The sequence below is a fragment of the Salminus brasiliensis genome, chromosome 10 (assembly GCF_030463535.1).
Source record: "Salminus brasiliensis chromosome 10, fSalBra1.hap2, whole genome shotgun sequence".
Classification (NCBI taxonomy): domain Eukaryota; kingdom Metazoa; phylum Chordata; class Actinopteri; order Characiformes; family Bryconidae; genus Salminus; species Salminus brasiliensis.
Window position 1 is genome coordinate 37,579,990 of NC_132887.1, and position 26,557 is coordinate 37,606,546.

At 42.1% G+C, this 26,557-nt stretch overlaps 1 protein-coding gene across 1 annotated transcript; it reads right to left on the reverse strand.

Moving 5' to 3' along the window:
* Positions 1–221: 221 nt before the first annotated feature.
* crip3 (cysteine-rich protein 3) lies at positions 222–24,234 on the reverse strand. The gene is made up of 7 exons (XM_072689998.1): positions 24,150–24,234; positions 19,090–19,184; positions 7,681–7,738; positions 4,827–4,967; positions 2,862–2,936; positions 1,760–1,854; positions 222–912 (listed from the first exon to the last, which is right to left on the reverse strand). The coding sequence occupies exons 1-7, from the start codon at positions 24,190–24,192 to the stop codon at positions 778–780; spliced, it is 642 nt and encodes a 213-aa protein (XP_072546099.1). The 5' UTR covers positions 24,193–24,234; the 3' UTR covers positions 222–777.
* Between the last annotated feature and the right edge of the window lie 2,323 nt (positions 24,235–26,557).

Sequence of the window (26,557 nt, forward strand, 5' to 3'; positions counted from 1 at the left end):
CATAAATATTTGGACATATAGTGTATGCTAATATGGTACACGGTAGGTCAGATTCAGTGAGTTAAAGACGTCCATCGGTGTTCGTACATCCAAAGAAATTCCTCTTTGCCAATCTAATTGTGTTGAGGTTCTAGATGTTACCTGAGAAGTAGCAGACACAGCGCTAATCTGTAGCTAATCAAGCATAAAGCACACATTAGGGACAGGGAGGACACTGTATATTTGTACATTATGTTTTATTCACCTACACATTAAGATACTCAGCTCAGGTCAGCATCTAGATGTGTAAAGAATAACTGACCTGTTTTACAGTGTGATACGTTTAAATAAGGGTGGGAGGGGGGGGGGGTGGTGGTGGTGATGGACTGCGTACAGGCATCTCAGTGTGTTCAGAGTATATCTGGTGGTGTGTGTGTGTGGGTGTGTGTGTGTGTGTGGAGCCATGCAGAACTTTTCCCTAGCTCTTACACTACCTAGCGTAATAGCCTACATGTGGAGATGGCAAATCCAGGACCCAGAAAGTAAAAATCCACCCCAGGATTGACCGCTCTCCTGCAGCTTGGCTTGGCTTAGCAGAAAGTATACATCTACGATGGTTGAGGTTCAGCTGGGCTGTAGCAGAGCCGCAGGGCAGTTGGACCAAAATCGTGGGGTGGCTTTGTTTTACTTTCTGGATCCCGGATTTGCCGTCTGTATTGAATGAATACTTTAAATACATACATAAACGTCATATGGCCAAAAAATACAAATACAAATAAAATCCTTTTCCATTTGTGGTTAATATTCAGTTGGGATTTCGTTCTCCATGTTGTCCTTCTCGTAGACGTAACAGCCTACCTCGCCGATGTTCACACCTTTTGGTCCAAACAGGTACCCGTAGCAGGGCACGTGACAATACGGTCGGCCTTCGTGCTGCAACAGACAGAGAAAATCTGTATTTATATGTATATATTTGTTATATTTGAAAAGTGACCGGGGATGGACCACAAACAGGGTGTTCTGGGCATGAGTCCAGGCTGACCTGGCCACTAGGGGGCCCTCAACCATCATAAATGTATACATTAGCAGGCCATGTCAACGTACCGGACTGCTCTTCACTGGCGTGCAATATATGACAGCAGTATAAGTCATTTCCATACACTTTCTGGACAAAAGTATTGGGACACCTGCTCATTCATTGTTTTATTCGAAATTTGAAGTCTCTCCTGCTTTTGTTGAAGTAAGTGTCTGAATGTGGAGGAGCATTGCTGTGAGAATTTGATTGAATTTATTAGTGAGGTCAGGATGTTGGATGATCACCATCACACTATCATCCCCAACTCTTCAACTCATCCCAAAAGTATCAGATGGAACACCATCAATCATTCCACAGAGGACACAGTTTCACTGCTCCTCGGCTCAATACCACTGTGGGGGGGTCTTTATACCCCTCTAGCCCAGACCTGGCATTAGGAAATATGGTGCCAGTAGGTTTTTGTTGATCTGCTCTAGATAGTCCTATTCTATTGGCAGTATTTCTCTACAGGGACTAGACAAGCTGTTTGTGTGTGTTTGTTTGCACACCAGTGTCAGCAATGAATGCGTTCATTAGAAGGGGTGTCCACAAACATTTGGCAGTATAGTGTACATCAGCCTTAAAGGCACAGCAACAGAAACAGCCAGAGGTCGTAAATACTCATTCCCATTGTAGTCGACGGTCTACTACGCTAATTAAACTGGGTGCAAAACATAAAAATGCATTGCTAAATTGGTGCAATACCTCAGCATGGCCACCAGAGGTCAGGGTTTTCTTGCATCTCTCACAGCGCAGACACGGCCTGTGCCAGTTACGGCCCAATGACGTCACCTTTTCAGCTGCAGGAGAGAGGTATGACATCATTAGCACACGGTTACAGCGGCAGATCACAGCACAACACATCTGTCTGCATTACAACAGATACCAAAACTCACTCAGTGTGTGTACATATATATATGTACAATATATATAATCACACTATTAACACAATACAGCTTTCTTAAACACTATATTGTTGTATTTCAAGCTGGGGCGGAACGATATAGAAAAGAAAAACAGATTATTGTCTGTAATGCATATTGCAATATAAAAATAAATAAATAAATAAGCAAAAACACCACATTTCACATTTTTTATTATACATTTATATATACATTTTGAAGTCAACAATCTGACGTCATGACATTAATAGACGCTTACCCTAAGGATCTTCCTAATTCCTCAAGCAATTATTTTTTTCCATCCAGACAAAATGAAATGGGTCGAGTCTCTATGAACTCTACAGACCATCAAAACAAACAATTCTAGGTGTTAACATCTGTCCAAACCCGCGTGGACGGCTTGAATCAACAGATTCTCCAATCGTGCTTGATTCAACCCGAGAAATAAAGCTTGATGGCCATTCAAGTGTTTAAGTCAATCCTGATGCCTTAAGTCTTTCCCACATGGTGAGGTTTTATTAATTCAATGGTTTCACCCAAAACGCAGAGTATCAGCATCATATCAGAACAAATAAAAGTCGGATATACATATATTATGGATGCACTGATCCAACTTATATATAGTGCATCCCTACTTCAAACATATGAATACATAAATTCATAAAGCAATTTTACTGTTTTAACTGTTTATTTATGTTTGTATGTCGGGCTCTAAATCGTCCCTCTTACTCTCACAACAATCAGTACTAACGCTCTCAAAAATGTGCAGCAAGCAGAAAAGACTGAACCTCAGACTCTGTTCCACCACAGAAACACACACACACACACACACACACACACCACAGGAATTCCTGAAATCTCTGATGCTCATATCGAATGTGACGGGGCACTTTCTGCACACTCACCAAAGTACACCACTTTTCCACAGCCTGGGCACAGAGACGTCTCCCCAGCAAACATCCGTGTTGGGGGGCTTGGCACTACAAACACACACACACACACAAGGAGACATAAATATATAGTTTTTACACTCTTATGTAACTTGTGTGTGTGTGTCTCTTCGTATCTTTATTAATCATTAACTATACCCTGTATGGGTACCCTATCGGGGTCAAGTGATGGGACCAGGAGGGGTTTACCCTTTACCCTGTCACCGGTTGACTTTAGTGGTAGTGGTACTGGCCACTGCATACCAGGAACACTCCACAAGACCGGCCTGATGCTGTGGAGATGTTCTGATCCAGCCGTCTAGAACAGATCACAGTTTGAACACCCTCTCTTACAGGCTACGACTACATCAGTCTGGCAACAGACAGCTCGGCAGGCCAGACCTCAGGGTCACCACACATCAACGCTTTCCCAGCGTGTTGTAACACTGTTGTAACATTCCTCAAAGCATTCCCAACATTTCTTCAGCCCTCGGTTCCCCAGCCTGTCGGAAAACGCCCATTAAGGGAAATCTCTCAGGAAGTGACCCAATCAAAGTGACCAATTAAAATTCCACTGTTTGCAGGACAAAAGGGGTCAGCTCTGCAGCTCCTCCTCCCAGTTTGTGGGTAGGCTTGTGTGTAGCTGGGTGGAGTGTGTGTGTGTGTGTGTGTGTGTGCATGTCGTGTACCATGATGTGAGCTGTGTACCTGAACTACATGTAAAAAACCCTATCAGTGTGTTCCTCGATAGGCCCGGACCTATAGATCTGCACTGGGGGGGTAAACGTATAGATGTGTGTGTGTGTGTGGGAGAGCATTCCCATTCTGGAAACCTTGCCTCTTGTGTGCATAAGGGTCACATGGTGTATGAAGTGTGACACTCTTTACTAAATATAACCTCCGATGATGCAAATGGAAAGCATGGCTCTGATTAAGGACCGGTACTGTGTTCAAACCACCTGCCTGATATTATGTAGGTCCACCTTGTGCTGCCAGTACGGCTCTGACCGGTCGAGGAATGGACTCCACATGACCTCTGAAGGTGTCCTGTGGTATCTGGCAGCAATTTATGGAAACCTCTAAGGCCTGTCCGCTGTGAGGTGGAGCCTCCATGGAGCTCATCAATGAGCCTAGGCCCTATCTTTTACCCCGTCACCGGTTCACTTTTGTGGTACTGGTACTGGTATTGAAACTACATGTAAAAAAACCCTATCGCTGTGTTCCTCTATAGGCTCAGACCTATAGATCTGCACTGGGGGGGGTAAACGTATAGATGTGCGTGTGTGTGTGTGTGTGTGTGGGAGAGCATTCCCACTCTGGAAACCTTGCCTCTGCTGTGCATAACTGTCACATCGTGTATAAGGTGTGACACTCTTTACTAAATATAATCTAATATATGGTGTATGAAAACCGGCCTGATGCTGTGGAGATGTTCTGATCCAGCCGTCTAGACGGATTCTTACGCTTGCCCATTTTTCTTGCTTCCAACACATTTTCACTTATGTAGATTCCATACCTTGTAGGAGCCACTGCAACCAGATAATCAATGATATTCATGCAAGTGGTTTTAATGTTATGGCGGCTTGGTGTGTATTGGTAGGCCCTTAGGTCAAAGTGACTTATGGCCTGTAAGCATGTGTGCCATGTTTGCTGAAGAAGCCGTCCTGTGGAGGAGGCTATTGTTGTAAGGAGGATGTGCAGTTCTGAATGCAATATCCTCTTTCTCCTTCAGCTCAAGCTCCTCCAGCCAGAAGAAGCTGAACGCTGCATTCCAGAGCGGTCATATAGTAATACGTGTGTGTGGGGGTGTGTGTGTGTGTGTGTGTGTGTTGCAGGCTGTGGGTGAAGGCATAGATGTGCACAGAAGTATACAGAGACACACACACTAATTTTCTGGTCCACTATAATTAAGGTCCAGTTTGTGAGGGTGTACCGCGCTACCTTTGGGTTGATGGTAATTGATGTGTGCGTTGGACCACGGCGTGGTGGGCGAGCCGTCTGAGGGGCTGTCGCAGGTCTTGTTGACTGGCGTCTGAGGAGGGGTTTCATAAATGTACGACCCTGCCCCACCGATATTCACACCTGCCAATGACAAGACAACGGAGCAGACAGAGGTATATCAGGTATAGAATGCATGTGTAAGTAAGTGTGTGTGTGTGTGTGTGTGTGTGTGTGTGTTATAATGAAGCTTATAAATATCAGACAGGTAATGATGATGATGATGATGATGTCATTTAAGTACATAATATATACATTATATGTAAATACAATATGTTCCATAAGTAACATATTAATAATAATAATTAAACAATAATGCTGATATTATATGAAGGTTAAATACCTATATACACATTATACATATATATAACGCACGCATGAGTATGTTTATAACTACCTATATAATAACAATTATAACCATATGTATATGTAAGTTTAGTACCTATATACTACTATTACTACTATTACTACTACTACTAATAATAATAATTACCCATTTGTATTATATGTTAAGTACCTATATGTGACATATTACCCATTTTAAATAAATATGTCAAAGTATTAACAGTATATAATAATAATAATAATAATAATAATAATCCGCCTATGTATTATATATGTAAATATCTGTACACAGTCTCCAGTCCCTTTCCACCCTCCTCTCTCTCCCGCTCTCCCTCCCTCCCCTTCTCGGCCTTTCTCTGTTAAGCAGGACAGCACTGTATAGTAAGTAAGGGCAATAGTAAGGGAAGTGCCTCCAGTTCTCTGAAGCTGAGCGGTGCCATGTACTCTCGAGAGGGAGTGATCCAATTAGTGTTGTAGATGAACGTACGAACAGCCTCTCCTTTTAGAACTGGCCCACTCTCATCTCCTCTCCCTCATCTTCCTCTCGCTCTCCCACAGACCCTCACACACAGGCTCATGAAGCTTAACGCTTTCCTCCTCAAGAAATAAAACGCTCTAGAATTCAAGCTGTTGTCTCTGTTGTTACTGTTGTCGTCGTCATGGTAATTATGGCTGTTTGTTTATCCTATTGTACATCATTAGAAGTCATGACTGGTTTAAAGGGGCAGTACATGAAAAACTATAAAAAAGTGAAGGTTTGGAAATAAAAGAGCTTAATTCAGTACTTAAACACAGCTTTCATTGGGAAAATGTCAATTTATTGGTTTTGTGATGTCATAGTTACAAAAATGTATTTCATTTTTATTTTTGTTGATATTGTTAAAAATATTGTTGCTTTAGCAACAACAGCTATGGCTAAGACTGTCTGCCGTAAAGGGAAAGTACACCGAATAAATGTGGCCATGTATTATACATAGTATCTATATGCTGCAACAACAGAAACAACAACAACAACAACAACAAATATGGAATTTCAGTCTTAAACAGTAAAAAATAAACATCTGGCTTAATTCTAAAGGATTAAGAGAGCTGTGAACCAAATAATTCGGACTTACTGAGACATCAACACTTACAAATGTCCTAAAAACGTCCTATACAAGATAAAAGTCAGGTATGGACCCTTTAATTTTTTGTACATGCAAACTCTACTGTCTGGTTAATGGTGTCAGTTGAATATATTATGAAAGAAAAAGCCTGAACTACTGAGGTGTTTATTTTTGTTTAGTGTTCCTATACACACACGCACGCGCACACACACACACACACACACACACACACACACTGCAACCTGAGAACTAAGGCTATCTGAATTTTCCGCAATTGGAAAATCATTTCTGAAACCAGTTTCAAACTGCTGAGAGTAAATGCACACACACACACACACACACATGCACGCACACACACAGTGGGGGTTCGATTTCCTCCCACCATTCAGTGGCTGAGTGCACTTGCTTAGCTCGAGGGGAAGTTGGGGAAGTTTCTGAGTCTGATTGATGAGGAATTCAGGTCAGTCATTCGCATCGTAACTCAGTTTCCACTCCTGGCTTTTACAGCCCATTTTCACACCACCATAACAAGCTTCCGGCCTGCCGGAATTCTCCTCCTCCTCTTCACTTTGAGGGTCCACTGTACATCTGCAGTAAATCCTCAGCTTGTCTGGATTTAACATTTAAACAAACAGCTAAAGTTTCATCCAATCTAATCTAATCTAATCTAATGGATGAATGTTATCAATTCTATTACCATCACTGACCAGCTGTCGGGAATGTCGGCATGTGAGTCATGTCCCAGGCAGATATGTAAATGACTACAGGTGTGGTCTGATTAGATAATGGGTTCTGAGGGACATCAGCAGCTCAGCTTAGCGGGTCTAGGCTCTCAAGGAAACACGCTTGGACCCCCCTGCAGCCCCCCTGTAGCCTAAATTAGGCAAAAATGAATTTTAGAATTTAATTTAATTGAATTATAGAATTCAGATTATGCAGAAGAGTAAATTGTGAAATTGTAACTAAAAACTGTGAATAAAAAAATCTGAATTATATTAAATTTCTTAATGCCTGCAAAACACCATAAGCTAGAAAGCTATCGGCCTCTCGAACATAACCACTGGTCCTAGACTGGACCCCAGAACCGCCACTGGTGATATATGCAGGATCCTGCGGCTACATGTTGCCTCTCATGGCAGGGCTTCCAGCTGGCATTTTTCAGCAGGATCAGACCCGGATAAGCGAGTTTACTAAACTTAAACCTTACCTTGACTTCAACCCCAAAACTAATCCTAATCCTAACCTTTACCCAATCATTAGGTATTCACCAACTCATTCACATCTGACAGAACGAGAGAACAGCCTGCACAGACTTAACCTTCGACATCTGGAAGTGCTGTCCTCACCTTTTGGTCCAAACAGGGTTCCGTAGCAGGGCTTGTGGCAGTACGGCAATCCATCATGCTGGTGAGGAGAAAAACAAATACATAATAAATAAATTAATATCAGCACTCTGAGATCTGTACTGTTACACAACCATAACCCCCTAACCCCCCTCGCTGCTCCGGGTATGGTACAGCACCCTGTGACCCTGTGCCCTGACCCCAGCTGAAAGTTGAAAAGTTCATTGTTATTTACTTTATTATTTTTATTTCAGTTTAGTCATGTCCAAATCCCACCCACTAGTTAAGCCTTAACCCACCCCCCCTCACACAATGCTACCAGTTAGCTGATGTCCTGTAACATCAGCTAACAGAGCTAACCTTTCAGTAATGGTGGGAGGGGGAGAGGGAGGGCCACCTTACCCATCCAGAGAGACTCCTACATCACTGGGATTAAACCTGATGATACAGCCTTGGCCTTAATGTATTAGCTTCAGATGCAGCTGACCACCCAAGACATGTTTAGAAATGGGAGAGGCTAGGCTAACGTTGCTAATAAACACCAGACTTAGACTAGACCCAAAACATCTCTCAACCCACTCTAAACACATCCAGATCGTAATAATCGTAAAGTATTTTCTTTACTAGAGCCTCGACTCTTGCAGCAACGTGGCGGTTTAGTCACCATTAGGGCGTTTTCATGGACCCGGGTTATTATACGGAAAAGACGTTCTCAAAATAATGTTGAAAAAATATATATATTTGAATATATCTTGTAACTTCAGGCTGAGAGAAATAAATTTGAGTAATGGGGGGAGAGGGAGGGCCATCCTACCCACCCAGAGAGACTCCCGGCCTTAGACGGCTGTGGCTGTGCCTATGCCTAAGCCTGTCAGAGTTTCAGATGCGGACCATGTTGTTATGGGAGGCAACGGGAGATGCTAGGCTAATGTTGCTAATAAACACCAGACCGTCAACCCACTCTAAGCACATCCAGATCTTATATTAACAAAGTATTTTCTTTATGTGAGCCTCGACTTTTGCAGCAACATGGCTGTTTTACCTGCCGTTAGGGCGATTTCACGGAGCTGTGGTCATCATCATCATACGGAAAAGAAATTCTCAAGAAAACAAACGTTGCGCAACGATCTCGTAACTCCAGGCTGAGAAAAGCTATGGATGCTTGATATTTTATGAGCTTTCCGATTTTCCGATTTTGAGCCAAGCTGACAACCCTGTTGTGTATGGTCTTATTTTCCGTATTTAAATTAATTAATTAATTTATTTCTACATTTTTGCCATGTCAGTTAAGAGTAAATGTGATGTGTCGCATATTCAGTTACATATATAATATGACGACAGCCATCATCATAGATGTCTAAGAGTTCATCTGGGAAAGCTCAGACAGAGCTGCAGGGGGGGGGGGGGGCTGCTGGGTGGGTTCGTGATAGTTTTTTTTTTTTTTTTTTGTTCACAGTCCTTTTGCTACTGAGCTTTTCTCCAAGGCCCAGACAGACTGAAACCCAACCCATACTTCCCTCACACACACATTCAGCCAAACCGAGGGATTTTTGACATTTTTTGCAAAGCGCTCCCATATGCTCCTCAGCACATTCCTGTCTATGAAAGGAAGAAAAGCAATATTTACACACTAAACAGTGAACGGCTGATGTGCTCAAAGCTCGCAAAGTTAGCTTGTGACCTCACCCTCTCTCCTACCTGAAGAATGCCATGTCTCTCTCTTTTCTGTCTCTCTCTCCCACACACACACACACACACACACACACACACACCTTCCTTAGTGCAAAGCTCTCATTCGCTGCCTCAAAGCCAAATAATTACAGGGTGGATAAAAGGGGCGTTTCCACGACTCTGGACTTATTCATACATGTGTTCAAACCCACAGGTAGTGTGTTTTTAAGGTGACAAGTAGACCCTCTTATCCATACATTAATACGGTTCCCTGGGGTCATACTGTCTGAAATGTGTATGACATGCTTTGGTCAAAATACCCCAAGTATCCATCACATTACTGCACCTTTTCACCCTGTCTAAACAGCCCTGCTCGTTCCTTTCAATGGTGATGGACCACTGCTTCCATCCAAGCATTTTCACATTTGTCCTCAGTTGCTAACTAACATTTACTTCACCTTGAGTTCACAACTCCGACTTTACTAATGATTATAGTCGTCAGGCTTGACGTCCTGAGATGATATCATGTATGCTCACCCATCTTAACCTTTAGATTTGTTGACACATGAAGATAACGGTACATAACAGTATATTTTGGTAATTTTGGTCATTCATAGAGTCCATGCTGTCCTCTCGTTGTGTCCTCTCAGCGCAATGTGCTGTTAGCAAGCTGAAAAGATTGTAGCCAGTTAGCTTTTAGCATCCAGCATCAACAACACCATGTGTTCAGGCTTTCTCTAGTGAGAAATTGCACTTTTTGGGGGTATAATGAGTCAAGACTGTGATGTAACAGTTTTGGGGTTTTGAAATTGGCCTGTTTTCCAGCTCTGTTTTGGTTCTGCTGGATCTTCTTTTAAAGGAGGAACAGCAGCGTTTAAGGTTGAAGGTTTCTCACATCCATATACTGAACTCTCCTTATTCAACTATGCCAAGAAAAACAGCTAACACACCGATACATGAAATCATTTATTGCATTAATATTCAGAATGATATTTATCTAGCTAACTAACATTTACTTCACCTTGAGTTCACAACTCCGACTTCACTAATGATTGTAGTCGCCAGACTTGACTTCCTGAGATGATATCGTGTATGCTCATCCATCTTCACCTTCAGATTTGTTGACACATGAAGATAACTCTGACCTTCAGTTTCCCATATTTTGGTAATTTCGGTCATTCAGAGTCCTGGAGTCTGGTCCTGTGTGCAATGCTAGCCGCAGAGTAAACAGACGTGCCAATAAAGACTTTGGTTCAGCTCGGCCTTTTCAACTGTTGCCGACGTGATACAGTCTTGGCGTGGAAAGGCTGTGCTGTTATCACAAATATCATGTGCGTTTTTAGCTTTGCTAGTGTGGTTGTTTAGATGGCGTTGTGCGGGGTGCTGGTGGGCGGGACGGTGTAGGACACAGGATGCTACGAGTGCTCTTGGGGCCCCCCTTCTGCTGAGGGAAGAGGGGTACCTCTGGGGACGGCGTGGCTCACTCTTTCCTGTGCGACCCTGCCCATCTGTGCCGTGTATGGTGCTGTCTGTGTGGATGTTTAACAATATTATCATGGTAAAATAGTGCTAAAACACGAAGGGAGGGTATGGAGATTGCACACGGCCTCATCTGGGGTAATTAACATGCCACTGGACAATTACTTGGCGGGCAGGAAGTTACATGAAGGATATGAGATCATACTTCAGTCGGGGTGATAAGTGTCGGAAGATTTGAACATTATTGGTTGTGTGTGTGTGTGTGTGTGTGTGTGTGTGTATAAATAAACTGTCCTGATTGGTATCTTTGTACATTTGAAGGCTTAAAAAGTGGACCAGCGTCGACTACAACCACGGCTCTCTGCTCCCCACTGGATCTCTTGCTCACAAAGGCATACTTGTCTTTATCTCTTGCCCTTATTTTAGGCCACGGGTCAGGCAGTTCACTCCAAGAGGGCAGTGCAAGCGGTCACAGGCAGTTTCGGTCAAATGTGACCATCAAACCAGGAGCCAATTAAATGCGTACATGGTTCTTTGCTTACTTTTAAACCCTCTTGTTTCTGGCTCTTTAAAGAACCTTTTACAATGGTTCTATACATACACTATATGCCCAAATGTTCGTGGACACCCTGTCTAAAGAATACATTCATCTTCTTTAAGGTTGCACCCATGCAAAAGCACAGATGAACACAGCTTGTCTAGTCCCTGTAGAAAAGAGAAGTACCGCCAATAGTATAGGACTCTCTGAAGCAGGCCTGGGCTAGAAGGGTATAAAGCCCCCAGCAGCATTGAGCTGTGTCCCCTGGAATAACGGTTGGTGCGCCATCTAATACTTTTGGAAGGGACGAGTTGGGATAAGCTGGGGTCTCGGTAAGGTGGTGATCATCCAACATCCTGACCTCTCTATGGTACAAAATTTAGTAGAAAGCTTTCTCTGGAAAGTAGAGACAGTTACTCAAAAAAAACCCCAAAAAAATAATTTGGAAGAAACAATGATTAAGCAGGTGTCCCAATACTTTTGTCCATATAGTGTAGCTCGAAAAGAGAAGAACCCACAAATTATACCATAGTTTTAATGCTGTTAGAAACACTGTAATTATTCCAAAGTCTTACTGGATAGTGCTGCTGTCCTCTCGTTGTGTCCTCTCAGCGCAATGTGCTGTTAGCAAGCTAAAGAGATTGTAGCCAGTTAGCTTTTAGCATCCAGCAACACCATGTTTTCCTCAAGTTGCCGATGAGGTTTCATCCGCTTTCACTAGTAAGAAAATGGAAATTTGGGGGAGGGCGGGGTGTAACGAGTCAAGACTGTGATGTAACAGTTTTGGGGTTTTGAAATTGGCCTGTTTTCCAGCTCTGTTTTGGTTCAGCAGCGTTTGGGGTTCACGTTTTGTCACATCCATGTACTGAACTCTCATTATTCACCGATAACACACTGATAAATCATTTATTGCATTAATATTCAGAATTATATTTGTCCTAATCTCTATTTTCTTAAACTGAGCATATTAAAGGCTTACTGTCCACATGAATGGCTTTGCATAACTTTTCTCAGGTGGCCTATAGGACTTTAGGACTATACATCACTTCACATAAACCGGAATGGAACGTTCCTCTGTTTCCTGCCAGTCCCCCACAAGGCCCTGACCTCCCATCTAAATACCCACTACCTGCCTTTGGAGAAAACACTGTCTTATTGTTCTAACTCTCTCACAGCCGTGTACCCCTTCCTTTAGCAAAAGCTAAAAATACAGAAGCCATTATCTTAATAGTTGAGTCTGTGATGCCAACCAGAACTAAAGGGCACTGAGGCAACAGGGGGAGAGCTGCATTTACCAGCGAACTCCACCCCACAAAAAACAACCTGTCCATTTATATCCACCTCAGCAACAAAAAGTACCGGCGCCTGAAGGGCTATCCTGCTTTTGTTGGAATAGCTGTCTCTACTGTCCAGGGAAGAAGGAAGGCTTTCTACTAGATTTTGGAGAAGAATTGATTCAGCGGTGATCACCACCCCACCTCATCCCAAAAGTATTGGATGGAGCACCACCATCATTCCAGAGAACACAGCTCCACTGCTCAATGCTGCTGATGGGCTTTATACCCCTATTATCCCACATCTGGCATTAGCTGGCATGGTGCCATTAGGTTCATTTTTCATCTGCTCTAGAGAGTCCTATTCTATTGGCAATATTTCTCTACTAGACACATCTGCACATCTGTGTCAGCAATTGATGCAACATAAAGGAGGTGAATGCATTCATTAGAAAGGATGTCCACAAACGTTTGGACATATAATGTATAATGAAAAGTGGAACATTTTGCTCAGGAGACATTTTCAATCCAAAATCCAGAAAAAAAACCTGTCTACTAAAAGTTTTATAATACTAGTTAGATTTTGGGGTCGAAACCCACATCTGCTAATTTACCACTGTTAGGCTCTTCAGCTCACCTCAGCTACTTAACCCATATTGTGTGCCTAGTGATTTTTGTGTTTTTCGGTTGGGCTTCAGTTGGGCGGGACACTTGTGGAAGAAGCTGACATACGAGACCTCTCAAACTAATCATGACAACAGCGTTCCGGGACGGTCAGGGAGTTCGACCCAAGTGCAAAAGCCCAGTCTTAAGTAATAAGTGTAAGGAACGTGATGTGGGTATTGTGACTGTCAATGTTTCTGTGCACTGTGGGATTTGATCCAGCAACCCTGGCAGTGGAGGGCCAACACCCTACTACTGCGCCACCAGCAAGCACAGGTGATGGGTGGAATTGCACCCCTTAGTGGGGCAGTGTTGGCTCAGCGGTTAGAGCGCCGGGCTATTGATAACAGGGTTGTGGGTTCGATTCCCGGGTGTGTGTTCACTACCACAGATGGGTTAAATGCAGAGGACACATTTCGCTGTACAGTGACAAATACCTTTACACCTTTTAGAATGATGAAAACGAAAAAAGGCGGAAAAACAAACAAAGTAGAAGCCAAGATGGTGTAGATCGCTGGTCTCCTAGAACCTTACTTGTTCATTTAGTGTATTGACTCCCTTAGCCCTACCCCGTTCCCTTGGCTAACAGTGCCTCAGCACCGTCGCCCTCTACTGCTCCACAGCCCTTCCCAATCACACAGCCCACCCCAACCAAGGCCTCTCTAACTACTAACTGACTACTACGTAAATACTTGTAAAAAGCTTGTTTGGACCCTAACGCTGCTTCGACGGTAGTCACCAAGCTACAAGACTTAACTTGAGCAAATGCTAGCGCCTCACCACTGTCAGTATGAATGGCTTTACCTTTGTGAGCCGATATCGCGCCCAGATTCAAAGGCCTCAAACTCCTGCCAGAAAACAAAAGCTTGTGAGACTCCTGCAGGGGTGGGGCTGTTTACGCCCCTGTCAAACACCCATTCGGTTCGGATCGGGCCCACCTTTAGGATACTTACTGTTGTAATATCCATCATTTTGTAAGTAATATGAGCGTGGAATTGATGTGCGAACCCACACGCAGCTGATGAAGTAATGAAATAACTAAGGGTGAAATAACATTGAAAGTGTGTGTGTGTGGGTTGTATGGGTGTGTGTGTGTGTGGATTGTGTTACTGGTACCCTGGCAGCGAATGAGGGCCGTCTTTGTCCTCTCTACAGTGAGGAGCTACAGTAGCGGCTTTATGAGGCTGTGGGCTGTGTGTCCGTGAGTGCGCTGGCTTTGAATGTACCAGATGTAACGGACAGCATTTTAGCCTAAAGATGACTGATTGTGCAGTGTAGCCTGGAATTTCACTGAGGTTACCAATATTATGATTTACATTTCCTGTTAAAAGAAACACAGTGGAGCCCTGAAAGAATCTCCTTCTTCCTCTCCTCCAGGCCAACTCACTCTCTCTCTCTCCCACTCGGTTCTTTCCATCTCCGTCTACACATTCCCATTCCAAAGCCCATGCAATGCCAGATTCTTACGCCGGCCGAACGATGCTTCGTGTTCATCTCTTTGCTTTTAAGCTTTGCCATTCGAAACATTTGAACCGGTGGTTCAAAGACTGGTTCATCGTCTCATTTCTTTCCTTTCCTAGCTGCTGGGAGAGGTCCACAAGGAGTGTGGGACAGCCTCATAGCTTACGTAATCGAGTCCCGAAAATAAGCAGTCGTTCTCCTGAAAATAAACAAGTTCAAGCTATTATTGAAGATCCCACCAACGCATTCCACCCAGCTTGCTTGCGTATTAACAGGCGAGGGGCAATTCTGGTAGGATCATATTATGGCCCTTATCCAGCTTTTTAGTTTGCTGTAATTAACCCACAGCAACTGGCAGCAGCAATTAAACATGCAATATGAGCACTTATCATGGTTAGAATGGTACGGCCTACTAGGTAAGACGAGAGTAGCTTGATGAAAAACATGAACATAACATTATATTAAATTTTAATTTCATAGTTGGCTCACAGATACTAGGTTAATCAATTCCTGCTGTTGGTTGCTAGTGGATATAGAGTAAGTGAACCCTTGATTAAATTACCTCAAAAAAAGATCATTGGCGCCCAGTAAAAATGACCCCAAGACTGACAGCCAACGATTTGAAGGCGTCATTGGTACAGGCTAACATTTGTGTTCATGAGTCTACAAAAAAAACCTTGAACAAGCAGGGTGTCTATGGCAGGACACCACGAAGTAAGCCACTGCTTACTGAAAAGAACATTGCTGCACGCCTGACATTTGCAAAAGAGCACACTGACACTCCACAACAGTACTGGCGAAATGTTTTGTGGACAGATGAAACTAAGATTTAACTATTTGGTAAGAACACGTAGTGCTACATCTGGCGTAAAAAAAGGCACTGCACATCAATATGAAAATATCATCCCAAAACGGAAGTATGGTAAAGTATGGTGGAGGGAACATCCTGATTTGGGCCTGCTTTGCTGCATCAGGGCTCAAGAAGTGTCTGTATGTCGGCTAATACACTGTATAAGTTGGGTTATGCAGCAGGACAATGACCCAAAACACTGGAGCAAGTCCACAAGGCCACACACATTTTTCAGAAGATATTTCTGAGGAGATCAGCCAGAAAATAAAGTGTCCCAATGTGGGACCCCTAACAACTGTGTAAAAGCCTGGCAAATCATAAAAACTACCCCATCAAAACAGAATCTAAAGATTCTCATCCAAGACAGAAAGTCTCCTAAGAGAAAGTCTCACAACAGTCTAAACCTTAATTTTTGGGTTTCTTGTCTCAAAACGCACTAAAAGGAGCCTTACACAGGTTTATACATGCTAACCAGTCAGAAATCTACTATTTATTGAAATTTGTAAGAATTTTAAAAGTTGTAAAACCACCAGCAAATAACATTCACTGCTGTTAGCATTCAGGCTACATTCTACTCTCCAGAATTAAAAAGCTAGGTTAGAGATTGGCCTGTACTGTTTTGACCTAAATCTGCTAACATTTATTGCCTAGATTCACCCAAGCCCCTCATAATTTAGTCAGGATGCTCACAGCTCACAGTAAAAACACTACGATTGGCTGGAGGGCTCATTCATACCCACACCCCCAGAGTCACCAGCCATGTTAAACAATTACCAAGCAAAGCAAACCGAGGCCAACAAAGTCCCTGAAACGAGTGCTGAGGAATGAAACCACTGAACAAGAAAATGCTTCCTAGCCCATCAAGCAGGACCATGAAACGTAGCGTGACGGCGAGAAAGAGGCGGTGGTGTGGGGGGGGGACTACAGGAGGAAGAGACAGGGCTCTCGGATCACAGAGGAGAAGGCATGCTTTTGTTCATGGGCGACCTGGAATCCAGCTCTGAGGCCTTAGTGGGATCCACTTCTGCAGCTCCGGACTGCATGTCTATGTTCTATATGGGTCACAGAGTGTGACACGCAGGGCACGGCAATCCCCGTTCTTTCACCTCAGGTCAGTCTTCAACTGACCGACTCGAGTTAACTCCTACTGAACTGTGGGTGTGACACTGCGGGTGTGGGATATGGAGACGTCGAATCGCCCATCTCAAATCACTGTCGCACACTGAGCGTGTGTAATGGGACCTGCTCGGCTGACCACACAGTGCGGCCGATCGATCACAGCACAGCAAAATTCAAAGTGCTGAGCGAACACCAGGGCTGGGAGGGTTCCTTAAAAGACCTACTCTGTACTCTGTAATCTCCATTAATGTAATCTGTGACTTAATCCGAAGGTTAAAGGCACTTTCAATTATAGTAAATGGAATTAAAAATGACTGTGACACTGAACTGGATTAAGCAGATAAGAAGAAAATGATGATGATGAGAGTCATGAGGACGATGATGATGATGATGGAATTAACAAGCTAAAAACACACTAACAGTGATGGTACTCATTTATGGGCATTACGCCACAAATATCGCTCAAATTTGTTGCTTAAAGCATTGCTAAAACTAAAAAGAAAAAGCAACATCAAGGTATACCAGTGCTGTATCATCTTAACCCAAATTGGATTACATGAAAAATGACCATTACTTTACAGTATTTTTGTTCTTTTCTGAATTAAATAATAAAAAATTGAATTAAAGCAGCAGTACTTAATATTTTTTGTGGAAAAGGGAGAAAATATTGAAATAAATGGTATCAATTTGCTTCTGCGATCCTCCCTGCCTTGTCTAATATATTAATTTACATATAATATATTATATATACTCAAAAAAAAAAAAGAGTGGTCTGGTAGGTCCACATTGCTGTGGATTTTGTAATGTAATATGCAACAGTTAGCTCAGGCCACACTCCCTTTCGTGTTCTATGGCTTTAACGTACCTGTGTTACAGTGTAGTACCGTACAGCTGTATTACCTGTATAGCAACTTAGCCGGTTAGCTTGCTAACAGATATCTGACTGAGTGGACACTATATATAGCTACTGGACTCCTGCTAACCAGCTGAACTCCCATAGTCAGTGTTTTATCTGTTGCTCAGTGAACGCCACTGCCCTATCGCTGCTATGTGCTCGGCAATCCGGCCCCTTTTTGAACAAGCCGAAGGCGACTGCTGCAGGAAAAACCTCCATAAGAGCATGAGGAAGAAACAATGAGAGGAACTAAAGCTCAACAGGAGGGTGCATCCTCCTCTGAACCGCATCGGATAATGGAATTAACGTACGAACAGTACAAGTGTATTAATGCTTCAAACCTGCGGTTCCCAGACCAAGCTTTGTGTTGGGAGGTCAAAATAAAATGTCTGTGGTGGGACGAGGCTTAGAAGGACAAAACAATATACAAATAAGTCTGGAAGTCTTCCAATCAAATTTTTACATAATAGCATATATATATATATAATGACTATTTTCTTAGCATTTTGACACGTTTTAAAATAATTACTTAGGTTTTCAGTATTTTGACTGACAATGTTGACATAATGTGAAATAATTACTTATGTTCTTTGTATTTAGATGTTATATTTGGGAGTAGTCACTTATTTTCTCAGTTTTTTGCCTGAATATTGTGAAAAATTATAGCTATTAGCATTTAGCCTTTAGTTTGGAAAATTACTGTCTCTTACTGTTTTTAAAATTTATGTTGACTTAATTTGTATATGTATATAATTAAATATGTATAATTTACTTAATATTGTGAAATAATTACTTTTTTTGTAATGTTGACTTAATATTAAGTAAAAAAATGATTGCTATTAGCATTTAGCCTTAAATAGTTTTTTTTTAATTTACTATTCTGAAATAACTGTTTTTGTTCTTTGAATTTAGATTTGATATTTTGGTATAGTTACTTATTTTCTGTTACTTATTTTTCTATTTTTGACTGACTGTGAAAAATAATGTTATTAGTATTTTGACTTAATTTGTAATAATAATTCTTTTCTTGGAAATTGACTTAATATTTTGAAATAGTTATGTTCTTAGCATTTTGGATATTAGAACATTTGTAGAATAATGTCTCTTTAATTTAATTTGTCAAAATATGTACATATTTTCTCAGTTTTTATAACAACCACTCATGTTCTCAATATTGTGACTTAATATGCCAAAATATAACTTATGTTCTCAGGATATTGACTTCTGTCATTAAACTTCTGCCATGTGTCTCATTAATTAGTTATTACATTTTGAAAGAAAGTAATTACTCATAAACAAATGAGGAAAAGGGGTTTTAGTCCTAGTTACTGGAGAGAGTGGTCTAGTTTGTTTTCCCTCTAAATCAGATGCTCTGTGTCTTTCCTGTGTCTAAACTATATGTGACTCAACCAGCTTTTTCATGATGCGGTCACTCACTAAGGCTTCCCCTCAGGTGCCTTACCTCAGCATGGCCTCCAGGAGACAGAATCTTATTACAGCGTTCACATTTCAAACAGAATCGGTGCCAGTTCTTCCCAAGAGAGCTCACCTTCTCCGCTACGACAGAGAGAGAGACACAGAGAGAGACAGACAGTATCACTTGAGGCTACATATCACTTGATCAGTGCTGAATGAGTGTAGGCAGTGTTGAAATATACAGGAGTAGAGTAGTACAAGGGAAGTCCTGCCATTCGACTCTCATGTAGCAGACAACTCCAGCCCAGCTTAAATGACCATAGTACGACTATACTGTTGCCTGAGCCAGCTGACCACAACAAGCAGTAGAATATCATTCAACTGGATGTGGCATTATATATTAATTCAACTAAACCCACTATTTGGACAAAAGTATTGGGACACCTGCTAATTCACTTCTCCAGACTTTCTTCACATCTTATCCACTGACTTTCGTAAAAATTTGCAGTGGCAAGAACATTATTTCAGATTTTTCACCCATTTCCTCCCCAATTTGGAACGCCAATTACCCAACCCCGTATGTAACCCCACCCCCCCAACCCCCTCTCCATCGACACTGGCGCACCAACACCGCCCCCCTCCGACACTTGCACAATCAAGCCTTCTGTTTTTCAAACTGCCACCGAGAGAGAGAGAGCGAGCGAGAGAGCGCCATCTACCCACCCTGGACAGAGCAAGGCCGATTGTGCTCTCTCTGGGCTTCGGCTGCTGATGGCTACCGGCATGACCAGGATTCGAACCTGCGCCTTAGCTACCTTAGCTACTTAGATAACAGAACTTCTGCAATAGATAAGCTGGGAATCCTTCCCATCCGAGGCTGCATATCTGAGACCTGGCCACTCCAGCAAGTCGGCTAGATGTGATTTATTTATTATTATTATTATTATTATCATCATCATCCGGGGGGGGGGTTCCCCCTCCTCCACTTTCCAACAGCTACAAACTCCGCACGGATGGGTGCAAGTATTCAAGATCTTCGCCAGTTCCGTAACAGCCGCTGAGCTCTGTGTGTTCATTAAAGTAATTATGATTATTGTTTTGCGATGACAGTTCACAAAGGCTGGGCTGTAATTACACACACACACACACACACACACACACACACGGATGTCAAGCATGCACAACTTGGCTCTGATGTTCGGATCTGCATGTTTGGTTTAACACAGTAATTACAGACACCCCTGTGCTAACACTGATGAGCTTGTGTGTGTGTGTGTGTGTGTGTGTGTGTGTGTGTGTGTGTGTGTGTACATTATCCCCACGAAACCCGTCAGTGTTGTCCGCTGCTCAGGCAAGCCTCTGTGTTCACGTCTGGTGCGTTCGTCTAGGTAAACAGTATTTAGGCCTATGTAGGAAGGCATCGCTAGGGAAAGAGTGTGTGTGTGTGTGTGTGTGTGTGTGTGTGTGTGTGTGTGTCTATGAGTGTGCTTGTGCTCAAGTGTGTGTTTCAGCTTCCCAAGACTGACAATTAAACCATGTGTTACATCATTACGCACCATGGCCCTACTTGGCAAAAGCTTCTTTTTTTCTCCTTACAAAACAAAACGAGGCCACACACACACACACACACACACACACACACACACACACAGAGCTACATTCATAAACAGATTCTAGTGAATGGAAACGTGAAGAAACTGATGCCTCTTATAAAAGCTACAGTGGGATGAAACCTCCGGGGACGCCCCTGGTCCAAATATACGCTACTAAGTCAGTAAAAGATGATCTGACTTCCAAAATGCTGAAAGTTCAATATATAAATTTTTTAATCCAGCCTTAAAATATTATTAATGATGGGTCCCCTGTAATGCTAAGTACTTGGTAACACCTCCTTTCTGTAGAGTCTTTCAGTTCCTGTTTGGTGAATTTTCGCCCTGCAAAAGGCTTCTAGTTCTGTGAGAGTCTTAGGCCATCTCAATGATGTTTGGGTCGGGGGACGATGAAGGCCATGGCAAAATCTTCACCTTGGAGGTGTGTTTCAGTTTGTGCACAGTAGAAACGTGCAGCACCACTGCGAAAGAGTCTGCAAACGCTTCCTAAAGGTCTTCCGAAGAGGTTGTTGTTATTAGCCTTCCTAGCGAGCCTCCGAGCGCTTCTCTCAGAAAGTCTCTCAGACCTTAGCGTGACCCCCAATGTTCCTGTTAACTGCCATTTCTTAATTACATTAAGCCGCCTTAAGCAGCCTACCTGAAAACACTTTGCTATCTTCTTCTAGTCTTCTCCTGCTTTGTGGGCATCAATTCTTCAAATTTTAGAGGAGCTCATGGCTGCATCACCTGCATCGCCTTTCCTCGCAATATCTCAGAACAAGCCAAAGCCCTAAACAAGCTTACTAAGATCTTAGGCCTTAAAAGTGATGTCTTAAGGTGCCCAGACTTTTGCACAGTGTCTCTTTCCTTTTTTCGAATTGCACAAATCTAAAATAATGCACTAATCTTGTGTCTCAACTTTAAAGATCAGCTCATCTTCTGCACACTTAACTATTCACAGAAATTCTGGATCAAATTTCTTAATGAAGAAATGCAAAGTTGCTGTTATTCAACTGATTTTCCATGGTTTTTGTTATTGGGCTTAAAAACGAATGGAAAACACGGGACTCGTTTGTTGATGGACTCATTTGTTGAAGTGTAATTCATTCTGTAATTCATTCTGTGCGAACCACAATCCATAACTCTCATCTTTTTAAAGCCCAAGCAGATTTCTGGAGTACGGTAATGGTACGGAGACATGTCTAAAGCCATCATCTCAAGCCTCTCACTGCATGCAATGCCTTAAAAGCGCATATCCACGACCTATGCAATACTATACGTCCCATAAATGTTTGCAGACACCCCTTCTAATGAATGCATTTGGCTACTTTAAGCTGCACCCATTGCTGACAGTGCAAATGCACGTGCACAGCTTGTCCACTCCCTGTAGAGATAGAGAAGCACTGCCAATGGAATAACAGGACTCCGTTCTGGAGCAGGTCTGCATGAACCTACTGGCACCATGCTGCCTAATGCCAGGCGTGGGCTAGAGGGGTATAAAGCCCCCCAGCAACTGTGTTATCTGGAATGATGGATGGTGGTGCTCCATCTAATAGTTTTGGGATACGTTGGGGAGTTAGGGATGAGGTGGTGGGGTGGTGATCATCCAACATCCTGACCATACCAGCACTCTTTGGCTCCTCCAAGATCTAGTGGACAGCCTTCCTCCCTGGACAGTACAGACAGAGCAGATGTCAGAATACTTGTGTGTGTGTGTGTATATGCTGTACCTTGGCCTCTGATGAGTCCAGGGGAATGTCAATAGTGCGAATGTGAAAGCAAACATGTGCTCAAGTGTGTATTTCAGCTTCCCAAAGACTCTTTAGGTTTTACATTTGATCAATTTGTCCAAATTAAACCATATTCTCAACCTTCAGATCCAACCCAACATGCCGACGATAAAAAAAAGACGAAGTGAGAAATGGAAAATGGTAAATTTGGTATATAGTAATGGTCACTGATTCCGGACGATGCTACTGACTTGCTTGAGTACCTTTTCTAACAGATGAGCTAACAGATCTTGTGTCCCTTAACTTAACAGCGATAAACCCAACTTTTCTGAGTGCGGTTCTTCTCAACACCTACGAGGAACATTGGCCAACCAAAGCTTATTAATATTATTTAGTCAGAAAGTGAAAAATGAACATGTGTAAAGACTTTTTGTGGAATAAAATGTGGAAAAATGTCTACAAAAACAGTCCAAACTTGGCTTGCGAGCCCAACGGGGCCATAAATCAGTAGAAATCCCAGCTGATCTTCTAGAAATGAAAAATTAGGACATAAACACCTTTTTATTTAACTTTAAAAAGCCGCGTAAGACCCGCCCCCGTCCATTCTGGCTGCTCTGATTGGTTCTTGAGACGTCAATCAAACAAGTGGCTCAGCCTAAAATTGTTTACAGTCAAGCTGATCTTCTAGAAATGAAAAATAAAGACATAAACATCTGCCCTGAATAACAAACCCATGGAGAACCTCATATGGCCAGAAAATTAGGCAATTTTACTTTGTACTGTTGGACATAAGAGACAATAGACCTTCACTATTGGTCAGTCCAAAGCAGTGACCAGCACATTCCTGAGGTGTCTTTGTCCACACACACACACACACACACAGGTTTGTATTCCTGTCTTTGTGGGGGATCCCAACTGCACTGCACATACCCCAACACTAATGTCCTCCTCGCTCTATTTACTTACACGTTGAAATGGGGGCCTAACAGATGTCCCCACAACGCTGCATGTGACCCTGCCTTCTGCCCATCTCTGGTTCCCATAAAGAGAGAAATACACGTTCAGACACACACTTTCCCAACTCGGACCTCCATTGAATACCAGCAGTACCAGCTTCATGGGAGGTAACTTTAATGGACTAATAACCTGAAAAGTCAGGACCTAAAGCATTGAGAGGACCTAAAACAGGGCTTTCCTCAAGTTTACTCTAAACCCCCGTGCTTTCCTAACGAAGCTGAAGTAACTGCTCGAACGATCCCGTTCCACCTTAAAAAGTCTAGCAGTTGAGTAGCGAGCGCAGCGCCGGCGCCGCACTGCCACCGCTGTACTTTTTAAGGTGGAACGGACAGTTTGAATAAGGTGCGAATTTCAGGTATTTTCGCTTACTCAAGCTGACCGAGCGGGTCCTACTAGCTAACTACCGTGTGTACTCACTACCACCACCTCCTCCCAGAGGAGCAGAGCCGTGAAACACACCGACAAACTCGGGACCGTTAAAATTACGGGACAGTTAGGCTAACTTGGCTAAGCCATAAACAACAACACGCTGCGGCCAGTAAACCAGTCATCTCACAGGCTGCAATGAAGTGAACTAATAGACCAATAAATGACATATTTTAGTCAGTTTATTATTTATAATAATTATTAATATTAGCTTTAACTATTAGTTTAACTGTCAGAAATGTCTGTCAACTTCACCTTGAATTTATTAAAAATTATAACTTGGATCAAATTTGAATTCTACTTCATTCTTGTCTGAATTTTCTCGATTTTTAAAAAACTCTTACCGAAAAACACCGGCTTCTCGCATCTTGGGCACTTGGAGGTCATTCTTGAGGATGGAGGGTCTGCCACGCAGGCTCAGGTTCGGCCAGTGCCGCGGCCACCCACTTCATTTAACTTTAAAGAGCCGCGTAAGACCCGCCCCCGCCCATTCTGGCTACTCTGATTGGTTCTTGAGACGTCAATCAAACAAGTAGCTCAGCCTAAAACTGTTTACAGACAGGCTACAGAGGCAAAGACACCTGAGCAGAGCACTGTTTCTACTTATTTTTCTTTATTTATCGCATATGATAAATATATGATAATGATGTGTGTTAACCTGGAACAGCTGACCAGGCACAGCTGAGTAAAACCACCTCTGGCTCATTTCTAGTTTCTTTTTTACATTTTATAATTGAGACACTTTAGCCTGTGCTCTATTAGTGCAGGAACTAAGACAAAATGTTTTATATGTACTGAAACAATAATCATGATAAATATGGGGTTTTAGTTTAAAATGTCCAATAAAATATTCTATTTTTATGTTTGCACCGTGCTGCCCTCTGGCGTTTACTTCCCAAACAACACATGACAAGGCCGTTCTCATCCATCCTTTAAATCGAGTTGGCTTTTTTTAAAGTGTGTAACACTACAGGACGAGGGCTGTTAGTGCAAATCTGTGAGATGTTAAAATGTATTAAGTTTACTTTAAGTGGGTGGAGGCAGTTTGACAGTGAGGTGAGATATGATGTCATTGGTTTGAATTATTTCGCCTCACCTATTGGAGGCTTGTAATGCAACAAAAACATTTGAAAATGTTTTATTTCTGGACTCTTTTACTGGATTTTTTTTCCTCATACGACTCTTACTACTGGATTTTCTACTAGGGTCCTATAAAACTCTGACTACTGGATTCCTACAACCTTTACTACTGGATTTTCTACTGGATTCACTAGAATTCTTACTACTGTATTCCTATAATTCTTACTACTGGATTCACTATAATTCTTACTACTGGATTTTCTACTGGATTCCTATAATTCTTACTACTGGATTCACTATAATTCTTACTACTGGATTTTCTACTGGATTCCTATAATTCTTACTACTGGATTCACTATAATTCTTACTACTGGATTTTCTACTGGATTCCTATAATTCTTACTACTGGATTTTCTACAGGATTCCTATAATTCTTACTACTGGATTCACTATAATTCTTACTACTGGATTTTCTACTGGATTCCTATAATTCTTACTACTGGATTCACTATAATTCTTACTACTGGATTTTCTACTGGATTCCTATAATTCTTACTACTGGATTTTCTACAGGATTCCTATAATTCTTACTACTGGATTTTTTACTGGATTCCTGTAATTCTTACTACTGGATTCCTATAATTCTTACTACTGGATTTTCTACTGGATTCCTATAATTCTTACTACTGGATTTTTTTTACTGGATTCACTATAATTCTTACTACTGGATTTTCTACTGGATTCCTATAATTCTTACTACTGGATTTTCTACTGGATTCCTGTAATTCTTATTACTGGATTCCTACAACCTTTACTACTGGATTCCTATAATTCTTACTACTGGATTTTCTACTGGATTCCTGTAATTCTTATTACTGGATTCCTACAACCTTTACTACTGGATTCCTATAATTCTTATTACTGGATTTTCTACTGAATTCCTATAATTCTTACTACTGAATTTTCTACTGGATTCCTATAATTCTTACAACTGGATTTTCTACTGGATTCCTATAATTCTTACAACTGGATTTTCTACTGGATTCCTATAATTCTTACTACTGAATTTTCTACTGGATTCCTATAATTCTTACAACTGGATTTTCTACTGGATTCCTCTAATTCTTACTACTGGATTCCTATAAGTCTTACAACTGGATTTTCTACTGGATTCCTATAATTCTTACTACTGAATTTTCTACTGGATTCCTATAATTCTTACAACTGGATTTTCTACTGGATTCCTCTAATTCTTACTACTGGATTCCTATAATTCTTACTACTGAATTTTCTACTGGATTCCTATAAGTCTTACCACTGGATTCCTATAATTCTTACTACTGGATTTTTCTACTGGATTCCTCTAACTACTGCATGTTCTACTGGATTCCTATTAGACACTTACTGTAAATGTAGACAATTAATATTATCCACTACAGGACATTACTTGAACCTGTTCTGCGCCCCTGGTCTAGTCACTGGCCTGCTGCACCCCCTGCTGGACACAAGCTGGAGTGACCACAGTCACTCTGGGGCTGTAACATTTCACTACTTTTATCTGCAGTGCAACCAAAAGGCCGTCCGTACAACACATGGAATATTGTACGTCAATAGGCAATAGATGCTAAAACATATACTCGGGAGACGTTTGCAGAAGAAAAAACACAGACAC

Bases quoted from the DNA above. Each gene is read 5' to 3' on its own strand.
- crip3 (XM_072689998.1), bottom strand. From the start codon at position 24,192: ATGACCTCCAAGTGCCCAAGATGCGAGAAGCCGGTGTTTTTCG. The intron at 19,185-24,149 runs GTAAGAGTTTTT...TCTCTGTCGTAG, and splicing joins CGAGAAGCCGGTGTTTTTCG to CGGAGAAGGTGAGCTCTCTT. The intron at 2,937-4,826 runs GTAGCGCGGTAC...GTGTGTTTGTAG, and splicing joins CAATTACCATCAACCCAAAG to TGCCAAGCCCCCCAACACGG.